Consider the following 13801-nt stretch of genomic DNA (forward strand, 5'->3'; position numbering starts at 1 on the left):
GCACAAACACACCTTTTAAATGTGACAAATACTCAACAACTGAAAGTTACTGGCTGCTGTGTCTTTAATGTGGTGTAAAGATTAATGTGCGTTATTGAAACATCAAGAAGAACGCAGCAAATAAATTTCACTTATTAAATTAAAACAAATTTTATTATTTTATGCAACACCCTTAAATTTAAGTTTAACAGGGAAACATAAGGGCGATCTTAAGCAAAAAAAAACCTAGAATACAGGGATATTATGCAATATGTTAAACGGACCAGTAGTTATGTTTATTCTTTACTTTATTTAATTGTTTTTTGGCGCATGTACTCATGCGATCAGAAAACTAGTGGAATGGCAGCACACCATCTTAATCAGACTCGAGCAAACTCCACCTCTGCTTTCACTCCACACTCAAGCGAAGAAGAAGCCTCGCTTTTGCCCGGTCAGGCCCCGGAAGTGACTGTGGAAACATGCCTGGCCCTGGTTTACTCGATTTAGGTGCGACAGTGAAAACCCGGCTATTGTATCCGCTGTGCAGTGTATAATGCAAACATTTGGGCATTTGTTTGTGTATTAAAATATAATGGCCACAGGGTATGTGTGCACTTGAGAAATGTACAGTGAGCTTACAAAACCATACAGAATATTTGTTCATCGTAATGGTATATGGTGAAATAAATGGTGAATAGTCTTTTAATTTAGTAGCTAATGTGTTATAGCTAAAAAAAAGTTCTTAATTCATAAACGCTCTTTGGTTGACGGTCTCTCCTCGCTTCACTACACAAATTACCACACCCCCTTTTGCAGCATTTTGCAAAACTGTGGTGATAAATACAGTAAATGCTACCCTATGTAAAGCAATATTATGTAACTTACAGTAGACCTCAAGCTAAAAACTCTGCCCACCCTTTCAAATATCTAGGATTAGCAGTTACAGCTCAGCACTGATTCGGCCCTGGAATTTTCAAGGAAATAAATTACCTCAGTGGCACTTCGTTCCATAATCCGATTGCGCTTAAAAATCCTGTTATTAGCGCCCATTAGGCTGAAATGACAGTAACAAGGGAGTACATACGCAGGCTGCAGTCATGCAGGGTGAAAAGGAAAAGAAAAGCAACCTGACTTGACAAAGCAAAATAGAATTAAGGTCTCCGACAGTTTGCTTTAGGTTTAATCCTCTATCAAAAGCCCCGAATGTCTCTCTGCAAATGGAGATTTTTACTAAAAGCATGTTAGTTTCGCTTGAAATAATAAAGGTCAACTGCACACCTGCCCCCAATTACTGTAATATTTCAACAGTTTGAACTAATGTTTTGAACCAAAATCTGAAAAAACCCTGCCTACATAAAAAATTAAACATGTCTGTCTGATTCAGATGCCTTTATCTGATCGGTTTGATGCTTTGTAGCCTGTGCATGTGGTTCAGCTAATTCAGAAATGCTGGAAACAGAAGCATAGAAGAAGCCATCTATTTGCTTACCAGAATTCACTGTACAGTAGATTGCTACTCATATTATGGTACCTTGCCATTTTTATAGTACCTTTTGCCAGTTGTGGTTAGGTTAGCCATGCAGAGCAGCCTACTAGTCACGTATGAGTCTCTAGTTCACAGCCTACATTTACATGGACATCAGTAATTGAATTATTTGCCTTAATCTGAATAAAGACTATAATATGATTAAGGTGTTTACAGGAGTTGCTTTTTAAATGTTCCTTTAATGATCCCATTTTACATGTTATAGCACATAATTCGATTAAGGTCATTGTGTCTCCATGCTATCCACATTTCCTCTGGACTTCCATGTAATTTTGGGTGTTTAAATTTTTCATGACTTATCTTCTCGCATACAGTTTTTTGATTTCTTTGAATTCAGACATACTACTTGGCTTGCATACTGTTTTTAACATCCTATATAGTATCAAAGTTTGTGATTTCGGACGCAGCCATTGTGTTCAAAGCAAAAAAAAACTTTTTGTTTTTTACCCAGACATTTAAAATATATATATATGTTGTAGAGCAGTAATCACAATACTGTGAAACCGTGATATTGTTATCAAAGGTTATAATACCGCTACATTCTTATACCGGTCCAAGCATAGACTATCCTGTCGCAAAATGCAATAAAAATCTGACACACAGTATTAGTTTGACTGCTGTGTTTCCATGTCTGTACTGAACTTCAATAATGCGACTAAAATCGGCATATTCCACATGTCTTAATCTGATTTTTGTTTAGTTTGATTATGACCTTAATCTGATTAAATTAATCAGAAATCTGTTTATATGGTAGAATATAGTCTGTATTGTATTAAAATCGGATTATTGGTGTCCATGTAAACACTCACTGTTAGTTACTAGTGTGGATAGGGCTCAAAAGAAAACATGAGATGTTGTTTTCTAATTAAAACAATCTTTGCATTTACTAAGAATTTTAAAGAAAACTTAAGCCATTAGAATGTAGTATTATGCACTTATTTGACAAAAAAAGAAAATAAAAAATCATAATCGCTAAATATAAATATATTTAGTGACATTTATTTTTTACTATTATCATCCTTTTACACTTTTTTGATTCCACCCAATAGCCAAACATCCGCAATCAATTGACCAGTGGAAAATCTCATCTTGCCCTACACGTTTCCTGCCTTTTTGAGACTTAATAATGCTTTTGTGCAGGGTTTTTAAATCTCCTAAAATGTCCAGGATTCGGCTTTTGGTTTTGCTTTCTAAAGTTGACGTTAAATTTATCCGGTTTTGCATTACATTTTGGTTGTAAGCCTGATTAACTTTTGCTTGGCTTCGCAGCTGACAGCGCATGCACAGCCACAAGAGCGAGAGAAACATTAAATAATTAATTCTTCTATTAATACGAGCGGAGGAAATTACATTTAAACCGGCTGCAAAATATTTGAGCACCATTATAAATGGTTAATTTGCTAATTTGCCTTAATTAAATAATCTTCACTTTTATTCTAATTATACTTTTTATAAATATTGCTGTTTTTTTTTATTTGATGATGTTGACTGCATATTTATACATATCTTAGATCCTTTGGCAATACTGTACAAAATGTCATCAGCAGATTTTACCTGTCAGTGGGTGCACATGGCTCCTGAATAGAAGTAAAATATATAGTGGATTTTTTTTTCAACAGTCTCTTTTTAAACTTCAACCCATTTAAAGGAAACAATGTATAGCAGTGTCATAATAAATATAAGTATTACTAAAAATAAATATTTTTTTGTTGCATTTAGGTAACCATGTGCCAGTTACCACCACAAGTATATTTCAAGCCTGTGGGAAGCACTGGTTTTAGTAATATTGTATTTAAACAATCATGTCAATAAAGAACATTCAATTAAAAATTAGAGGAAAGAAAGAAAGAAAAAAAGAAAGAAAGAAAGAAAGAAAGAAAGAAAGAAAGAAAGAAAGAAAGAAAGAAAGAAAGAAAGAAAGAAAGAAAAAAAAAGAAAGAAAGAAAAAAAAGAAAAAAAGAAAGAAAGAAAAAAAAAGAAAAGAAAGAAAGAAAGAAAGAAAGAAAAAAGAAAGAAAGAAAAAAGAAAGAAAGAAAGAAAGAAAGAAAGAAAAGAAAAAAGAAAGAAAGAAAGAAAGAAAAAAAGAAAAAAAAGAAAGAAAGAAAGAAAGAAAAAAGAAAGAAAGAAAGAAAAAAAGAAAAAAAAGAAAGAAAGAAAGAAAGAAAGAAAGAAAGAAAGAAAAAAAAGAAAGAAAGAAAGAAAGAAAGAAAGAAAGAAAGAAAGAAAGAAAGAAAGAAAGAAATTTCTCCTACGCAAATACTAAAACCTGACAGGTGAGCGTCAGGTGTGGCACTTTTGCCTATTCACACAATGCACCCTGATGAGTGTGCTTTAAAGGTCTGAGCATGTTTAATGGCGAGCTATAATGTCTAAAGCCTTTGGCACAAGCATATATTCTTCCCATATGTTATTTAATATCAGAAGCCAGTTTGGTATGAAAAGACCGAGCACGAGGGTTGTCTTAACAACCAACAACATGTGTACACGTTCCTGTGGCATTAGAGAGCCACACGAGCGTGCACGTTGACTGAAGAGTGTTGTACAACAAAGCCAAAACATTAGACATTGTGCTGGGAATAGGTCAAGAACATGACCTTTCTGGCAGGGTTATGCTGTGTGTCCCCTAGAAGCCAGCTGTGGATGTCCCCTCCCTAAGGGACATCTCCATCGTTCCCAGCACGTCGGCCATAGATTAAATACAGCAACATCGTAGTGCACTGCAGCTGAATTTAATTAATTTAATGGCTGCACTCACATTTACTTTAAAGTCATTGTTTTTCGCTCAAATCAAGCTAAAACACCCCTACTGATTGTTTTTAATGGGCTAGTTCTTTGAAGGACAAAAAAATCAAACAACAAGATATTGTAAAGTCCCTGACCTCAGGAAATCTAAAAGACACTTGATCTGTCATGGGTGATCATCATGCATCTGTGGTTAGGTTTACCATCTAGAACAGCCTACTAGTCACGTATGAGTGTCTAGTTCACTGTTAGTCACTAGTTTGGACAGGACTCAAAAGAATACTAGAGATAGAGTGTTCTATTTAAAACATAATGGTTGCATTTAATATGAATTTTAAGGCAAACTCAAGCAGTTAAAATGCAGTATTATGCACTTATTTAGGGAAAAAAAGAAAGAAAACACTATCATAATAACAATTTTGATGTCATAATATGTAATCACTGTTGTAATGCCATATTGTTTAGTTTTTATTACAAGAAAGAAAATATAATAGTATGTTTTTATTATTTATTTTGTGTAATAACGTTTTAGTAATAATGTATTTAAACAATCATGACGTTAAAGAAAATTTAATTGAAAATTATAAGAAAGAAAGAAAGAAAGAAAGAAAGAAAGAAAGAAAGAAAGAAAGAAAGAAAGAAAGAAAGAAAGAAAGAAAAATGATGACTGCTGAATTGAAAATCGGGTTAAAGTGGGCACGTACACCACGATCCCCCGGCTGTGTCTGAAATCCCATCGTGCTACCTACAAATACAGCATTTCGGGCAACCATAGCGCCACCACAGTCACTTACAATGCCGCCTATGAGGACAACTCACGTTGCTTTTGAGACAAAGCCAGAAAGCGCGCTTGTGGTACCCAAAAAATGCCGTCTACTTAGGGAGCATACTCGGTTTTTAAACACAGTCTCTCTCCTCAGGCAAACGAGTTCCCGGCATAGACTCGGCATTATGACACCTACCACTTTTAAGGAAACTAAAAGGCTATGTGAGCTCATCACAGCTCGGTTGCCCATGTGTCATCCCAACATGTGGTACGAGTTTATTTTGGTTTTTGTCAAACTTTTTGAGCTCGAGAGAAAGGCTCGCGATGCTATGCGGCTAACGTTAACGTTAATATCCTGCCTGACATTGAGAGAGCCAGAAATAGACACACTGAAATACCAACACAAACCAGTTTAATGTTCCACACCATGCTCTGTTACGTTTTACATTCGTTATATGTATATATTCGCATTTATTTATTATTAGAGGGGACAAAAATGAAGTTTTAAACGTAACGTACCTTTCCGCCTTCCATCACGTCTTGTCAAAATTTCAATGACGTCTCGGCGCACGTTAACTCGGCAGAAACTTCGCCTTTCCCCACTTGGATTTCCTCGGAATTCGACTTTAAATGAAATTAATACAACTATTTCATAAATAAATAAATAAATAATACAGTTCGCCAAGTATGGTGTTGTAGCTTCAGAAGGGAGACCGCGTAAATGCCTTCAGATGCCTCTCACAAACTTCTTCTGACAACTCCCCTTTTCCTAAATAAGTAGATTTTTTCTCCTTTTTCTTAACTGGAGTGTTTCAATTAACCTTAAAGTTGTCTGCTCGACCCGGTGAATCTGAGATGCTGTCCGGGCTCGCCGGTTTAATATGTATGACGCAACAATGTCGGGAGTGAAGGGGGTCGGACTGGGAATGTGCTCTGTGATTGGCTGATCAGGAATGACGACATACAGTGTAAGATGAATGCGTAAAGGAGCGTGCAAATTTACACATCACAAGAATCAAGCCTGAAAAACCGAAAGATGAACTAATATTAATAACATTATGCATGGCAGACTTCTGTGGTGATGAGTTGAGAAGTATTGTTGTGAGTATGGAGATTTGTTCTCTAAGTTTACTATTATGTTAGATTTTTAAAAATCCTATCCAAGTTCTGTATTAAAAAAAAACCTTTACACAAATATTTGAATACACTAAAATGCAGGATTAATCCATTTCTAATAATGATTTTAATTGTTGCATAGTAATAACATAGTAATAAAAATAATTTCATAAGAACTATGTTATATTAGAAAAATATGTATATATGTCCTAGAACAGTGGTTCTCAAACTGTGGTACGTGTACCACTAGTGGTACGCAGGCTTCCTTCTAGTGGTACACGGAGGAATGATGTATGTCATGTACATGCTACACACATTTAAAAATGTATCAAAAATGATGAATATAATATGCCATATATGACATATAGCCTATATTTCTGAGGTAATCTGCCACATTTTTTAACTGTGCAGAGTTTTAGCTGCTTTACTGGGCCTACTACGCTATTGTATTTCAATACTGCTCATTTTGGTGGTACTTGGAGAGACAATTTTTTTTTGAGGTGGTACTTGATGAAAAAAGTATGAAAACTACTGTTCTAGAAAAAAAACTGTTGTGAGAGGAGTGTATAAATAAACAGATAACACAGTGCATGATGGCGAATATGTGATTCTTAAGAAATGTTTTTTTTCCTACGAGGGATTGTTTAAGGAAGTGTCTGAGGAGAATGAACTCGTTCCAAACAAACTGTTTGTAATCAAAATAGAAGCAAAGCTTTCATGTCGTATTGCTTTGAAATCTAATGAAAACAATCAGGAGACAGAAATGTCTGAATCAGAGAGAAGAAACACACTAATATTTAGTTATAAATCAACTTTGACGTGCAGCCATATTTTTGTAATAGCATACACTCAATGTATTAAGTGTATGTTTAAAAAAATGTTCGAAGATTTAATATATTAGGAGTGACACGCAGGCTCAGTGGTTAGCACTGTTGCCTCACAGCAAGAAGGTCGCTGGTTCGAGTCCAGGCTGGGTCAGTTGGCATTTCTGTGTGGAGATTGCATGTTCTCCCTGTGTTCGTGTGGGTTTCTTCTGGGTGCTCCGGCATCCCCCACAATCCAAAGACATGCGCTAAAGGGGAATTGAATAAATTAAATTAGTCGTTATGTGTGTATGTGTTTAAATGAGTGTGTATGGATGTTTCCCAGTACTGGGTTGCAGCTGGAAGGGCATCTGCTGTGTTAAACACATGCTGAATAAATTGATGGTTCATTCCGCTGTGGTGACCCCAGATGGGTAAAGGGACTAAGCCGAAGGAAAATGAATGAATGAATGAATAATAAATATTTGAGTCTAAAGGTCTGCTTATACACCTCACTATTATGTTATAGCCTACCTGCTATTTTATTATTATTATTAGGATGTGCATTTGTTGACCCAGTCATAAGTATTCAGTGTTAAATACATGTGTATTGAGCATATGATTTGAGCTATATTCCCCTTTTGACCAATTGTGTTTCTGTATTTGTGATTCACAAGTGTTTTCTGTTTATTTACGGTTGTGAATTGCATTATGGGACCTTCATCTCTGCTTTGTCAACTTTTGATGTAGAAAATTCAACAGTTAAACAAAGTGACTTTTATTAACATTTTGAAATATTATACAACACCAACCTAGACATTTTATCACTTTAAAAATGGAAATAAAATTTACTTTTTCAGACTTTAAAAGTTGATGGAAGAAAGATCAAGGAGCCATAATGCAATTCAAAACCATAAATAAACAAAGAAACAAGAAAAAAAAAATCACAAAATAACTGATAGAAAACTGCAAATTTATGTATATTTCTTATAGTGTAGATCACAAAATCAGTCAAGGGTTATATCAAGGGTTACATCATTAAAAAAAATTATATCAAGAAAAATCATGAAATTGATAAATTTCGGAATAAATTTGTTGTCAGTGCATATTAGCAGTCAAAAATTAAGTTCAGATATACAGTATTTACAGTAAAAAAATTTCAAAATGTGTGACTCGCTGGCTCAGTGGTTAGCACTGTCAGCTCACAGCAAGAAGACTGCTGGTTCGAGTCCCAGTTTGGCAGAAATACAACTTTGAAAGTGTTAAATCTAAGTGATCCAAAAATGTAAACGTTAAGAGAAATCGCCACATTAAGAAATGAAGTTGTCCAAACTAAGTTATTAGTCGGGCCAGACGAAATCTGCAAACATTTTTTGCTATTTCTGCGCAGAATTTTGTTAAAAATCTGTGGATTTATGTAGAATAATTTTGGGAGTATCATAACTAAAACCTTAATATATGAACTACAAAGTAAATACATGTTTAACTTTTATTTAATGTTTACAATGCAAATCCAATTAGATCCACTTTATTTGGTAAAGAAATCAAGTCTTCTATATATCTACTAAAAGACAGAAAATAGGACTTCACTAACTGTGTTGTAAATAAATTATATGAACATTTTCATGTTAGTCAATAATTTATTTTAATTTATAATTTAGAAATTATTTTAAAAACTGAATGAATATAGATTTACGCACATTTACATAAGAAAATAAACAGAATTAATCACGGGGTAAAAATTTGCGGAAATCTGCAGAATTCTGTGCGTGCAGATTCCATGTGGGCCTGGAAAAATTGAGTATTGATATACAGCATTTACAGTAAAAAACAAATACAAAATGTCGTCATAAACTTTACTAGTATTTTTTGGCAAAATCAATAATTTTGACTCAATGCAATGTATTTTTGGCTAATCCTACAAACATATCCATAAAACCTAAGGTATAATTTTGGTTATTATCTCGTATTAAGATGCATTTTTAGTTCATCCAATTATCAGTCTTTTATCATATTGCATAATAATTTGAGAGCCCAAACACTCATTGATCCCCCTCAAAGAAATCAAGAAAGCGGTTGAAAGTGTAAATAATAGACAGATTAAACTCGCTTCTCTACTGATCTAATTGACCAGATGCATTGTAACGTGTTCATGTGGCAGAATCATTTATGCCAATGCATCATATCCTGCCAAGAAACTAAACGGGCATCCATAACTGCAGTTTCAGTGCCCACTCAGGCCCTCTACCATGTCAGTGATCAAACCGACAGATCTGGAATCAAACTGAACAAGTGTTTGTAGACGAGCTCAAAGAGCAATTGTGTCTCACTCCTACAGACAATTCCTGTTGGGTCGTGGGAAAAGGAGAGATGAGAAGGGGGTAATACGTAACAACTCATTACAACATAGAGGTTTTGTTTGAGTTGGTGGGGAAGTATCTGCTTATCGCACAAGAAAAATAATCAACCTGCAAACAAGAGGAAACCGCTATGCATTGGCACAATATTCAAAACCATGCACAAATAAGAGTAGAAAAAAACTGACACAAGCTAAAGTGTGCACCTTTTGTCTCATTGTTAAATTCGTTTGATATTCTAAGAAAAACAAATACAGACGTTTCTGAACAATCAGTGATGGATTGTTCTGAACCTGTGAGACAGCAAAGAAAATAATAAAATGAGCATGATGGTTCCAGGATGTTCGTCACCTCAAACCTTCAAAAGAATGGCAATGAAGTGAATCAAGCATTCAAACAATACAATGCAGGAAAAGGCTGATATTAAAATATTTATGATGAAAATATAGTCTATTATGCAAGATCCTGTAGTCTGTTATGGAATTACTGTAAGTTTAAAATTATTATAACCACTGCAATAATAATTTTGCGATCTTAGAAATACGCTGTTAGACTTGGCTGCAATTTTACACTTCTTTACTGCAAAAATGCCCAGTAAAGTACCACATACATTCTGTACAGTCCACTACTTTAATATGTACTGTATTGTGAGTAATTTTAAAGCTTTTACAGTAACTTTCTGCATATTAGGAGTCTGCCGTATTGGTATAATTACTGCTACTGTCAACCCAGGCTCATTATGGATATGACCCCTGGTTATACATTTCTGGAGAGAGCGAAATATGTTCCAGGAGTGTAACAAATAGGTTCTTTTTTGTTTTTCTCCTGTTGCACTCAACGAACAATCAAATGACCAGAGAAGGGTCTCATGACCTTTAGGTTAAGGGTGCTTTCACACCTACACTTTTGTTTCAGAACCTGTCTCGTTTGCACAGTTAGTGCGGTTCGTTTGGCAAATGTGAAACCACCAATCGCTCTCGGATCCGCACCAAATCAAACGCTCCGAGATCGTTTGAATGAGGTGGTCTCGGCTCGATTGAAACGAACTCTGGTGCGAATCGATTGCAGTGAGAAACCAATACGATCCGAGCGTGGTTATATCACTGTGTTTTTGAATGTTTTGAATATTGATAATATTCTGGTAATCTCGCGTCTCCCTCCTGGTCCTCAAATAGGCTAGGTCGCGTACCCTTCTCACCCCTCCCCAACGCATCTCTCCTCACTCTTCAGACACGTTGCGCGCACCTTGTCAAACACCACCTCTTCTGACAGCTGAGCCTGAGCGAGACTCTGCAAAATAAACCCTGACACTCTGACCAATGTGGGGAGAGTTTACTCCTACGTGACTTGTTTTAGCTCTTTTGGTCCGATTAGAAACTTAGCAGTATGAAAGCGAACCGCTTCAAGAACAAAGAGGAATAATGTAACAATTGTAATCCCTGTTTCAGAACAACTGAATCGATTCACAGGTGTGAAAGCACACTAAGTTCATACCTTTCTCCAAATTTCAGGAGGTAAAATATTGACCCTTAAGCACAATCCATGCTCATTCTAAAAATGTCCCACGGACGTTTCTGGAGACTGCAAATTATGTAGCCGGAGGTACGTATGGCTGAATTGAATTTTTTAAGCGAACACAATGGGCCGGTGTGACGCCGTTCCTTTTCACGATCAATGGCTGACTGCTTACCTCCGTGTTGAGGGCTTTCCCGCCGAAACCAGTTTGTCCAGTTAGCTCGTTGTGTACTTGAGAAGCAGAGAGGAGCTGACCACGGTAACAACGACCGGGTTCGAGTCCGGGGAAGAGCTGTTCCAGAAATCAGACAAAAACAGAATCCAAAAAGTAAAGTGAACAAGTTTATAACAATGGTGAGAATGTGGTAAAATTTGAAAACGTGGTAAAAATCAGACGAGGGTTTTTCTTTTTCTGGACGGCTTTTGTACATTTTTGGTTGGGTTTAGGGAAGTAAGCAGGTGGCTGGGTCAATCCATAAATTGGTTGCGTTCAGGGAAGGAGGAGGGTGGGTCAGTTGATTGGCCGGTCGCCCAGTCAATCATTCAGCCAGTCAGACAGACAGTTGTTCAACAGCGGCCTCTGGTGGGTTTACACGAGAACAGTGCAGGCGCAAACGGCACTCGTGAGAGACATTTGAGATGCAAAATAGCGCACACAGTGGCCTCTTGTGGATTCATGAAAACAAAAACTGCAAAAATACATACCTCCCGGGACGTATTTAGCAGTCTCCAGAAACATCCACGGGACTACGGTATCAGAATGAGCCTGGGTTGCTTAAGCCTGACCAAATAACCAGAGAAGGGTCTCCAGACCTTAAGGTTAACTTTCTCCAAATTTCAGGAGGTAGAATATAGAATCTAGATAATCATGCTGACACTACAAACCTCAAATATGTGCTTCAGAAATAATGAGCACCTAGCTGAGAGAGAAGGTGGGCCTGATCAACTCAATCTACTTTCTTACCTAATAGGCCAATCTTTGGCCTATTTTTTTTACTTTGGCCAGCATCCAAATTTTGACTATAAAGGTGAGGATTTCTTGCTGAAACATTGGAAGCTCAGCCATGGGATAAGTGCACATCGCCCATCATTCTCGGACACACATGTTGGTTTTCCAATGTGACTGCAACGGGCTCCCCAGTCTTTGAAGAGGAAAATGATGGCATGTCTCTGGGGTTGTATATACTTATATCAAACTGCTTGGGCTTTATTATCTGACTTTGATTCAGGCAGTCCTTATTACTAATGTTTAATTCACATTTTAAGCCTTTATGCAGTTTTGTTGTATTTCGATTAATGATGTTCATGGGTATGATTTAAGATTATTGACTATTATTGTGATAAATGATATCAGCTTTGTGTACCAACAATAAACAGCTGTATTGATTGATTAGTATATGGACCAATATTTGTGCTTTCTCTTGTCGATTAGCACCACCCTTGTCCCACTTGCATAAACACAAACCATACTAAAACCTTTTTGGTATGCTGAAACATTTTACATACTAATATTTGGGGCATACTAACACACAGGGGGTATGTTTTTTGCAGTTTTTCTTTTTGCGAATATGCCAGAGATGGCTGTGTACCCTTTTTCAGATCTCAAATTTCTCTCGCGAGTGCCATTCACGCCTGTTTTTCTTGTGTAAATCCACTAGAGGCCGCTGTCGACTGACTGACAGACTGACTGACCGTCTGACCGACCAACCCAATCACCCCCTTCCCTAAACCCAACCAATAGTGTTAACCGATAGTGGGCAAACTGGTTACATTGGAAAAGCCGTCCACACGGAGTTAAGTGGTCAGCTGTTAGCACGAAAAGAAACAGAAGCCATCGGGGGCATCATACCACCCCATAGCTTTCATTTTAAAGATTAAATGCAGCCACACATCGCTCTGGCTACATAATTTGATCTCTTCAGAAATGTGTAGAGAAAAGATTATCATCTTGTATCACAAAATGTATTTAAAATAGATTGATAAATTAAAATATTTTTGGTAAACCATTTAAAATGAATAACATTGAATAATAAAAATACTCTGTACATGATCTTGTCATTTGTTTGGAATTCATTTAATTCAATAGTAAATGCTAAAAAAAAAGGTTTTGTAGTACCTAAATGTGAATAAATTACAGTAAAAGTAGAGTAAAACTTCATACTGTACAATTTAAATGTGGTAAAAGGAATCTTACAATAAAAAGAAGTTGTGAGTAAGGCTATTTAACTGTAAGCTGAAGGTAGTTTACCGTAATGAGGTTGTGGTAGGGTCATACTACTGTAAAACACATTTACAGGTAAGTTACAGCAAAATTGCAGGCAACAGCACTGCCACAACAGTGCAGTTACTGTGAAAATACAATAATATGTCTAATAGTGTATATATAGAGTATATATACATATATTTACACACATATACACACTGTACACACACACAGAATACGACTGTATGCAACTTAACGTAAATTATAATAGTAATTAAAAATTGTATATATAAACTATTTAAAAAATGCAACATGCACTTGTATTGTTCTTAACAATTTAAGTTCACTAATTATGTTTTTTTTTCACTTGAGTTATATTATTTGTCTTTATCTTAATAGAATTTGCTCCTTAAATCTGTTGCTGTTTGGATTAACCCCTATAGGCATAGCCTGCAGTGGTGTGTCGGCCTCATTCATAAATACTGCTTGGTCAATCTGTCAAAGCCACAAGAAGTAGCCCTACACTCTCTTGGCAGGCTTTGTGGTCTCCTGCACGTAGGTTGCAAACTAATGTGTGCTTTTGTTGGACTAATGTGCTTAGCCGGCATCTACACTCATTCCATAGTGCACATCTACATCACTAACCAGCAACCATCTGCTCGGGTTAATTTCAGGTTACTGTGTATTTCTGCAGATTTTATTACTGTATGCGTACTTTTGCGAGTGAACAATAGTAATCAACTGTACGACATCCTCAGAGTTAATTCTCCTTGG

The 13801-nt window shown here is 36.2% G+C and overlaps 1 protein-coding gene and 1 long non-coding RNA gene across 2 annotated transcripts in view; both read right to left on the reverse strand.

Moving 5' to 3' along the window:
• slc2a1b (solute carrier family 2 member 1b) overlaps positions 1-5885 on the reverse strand; it is a 29548-nt gene extending 23663 nt beyond the window's left edge. The window contains exon 1 of the mRNA XM_087257962.1: positions 5553-5885. Within this exon, the coding sequence (XP_087114088.1) occupies positions 5553-5567 (15 nt within the window). The 5' untranslated portion in view covers positions 5568-5885. The remainder of the gene's footprint in view (positions 1-5552) is intronic.
• Positions 5886-10999: 5114 nt separating this feature from the next.
• LOC141386355 (uncharacterized) overlaps positions 11000-13801 on the reverse strand; it is a 30684-nt gene continuing 27882 nt past the window's right edge. The window contains exon 4 of the long non-coding RNA XR_015494137.1: positions 11000-11116. This is a non-coding gene — a long non-coding RNA (uncharacterized LOC141386355). The remainder of the gene's footprint in view (positions 11117-13801) is intronic.

The sequence above is a fragment of the Danio rerio genome, chromosome 6 (genome assembly GCF_052040795.2).
Source record: "Danio rerio strain M-AB ecotype USA chromosome 6, GRCz13ab, whole genome shotgun sequence".
Taxonomy (NCBI): domain Eukaryota; kingdom Metazoa; phylum Chordata; class Actinopteri; order Cypriniformes; family Danionidae; genus Danio; species Danio rerio.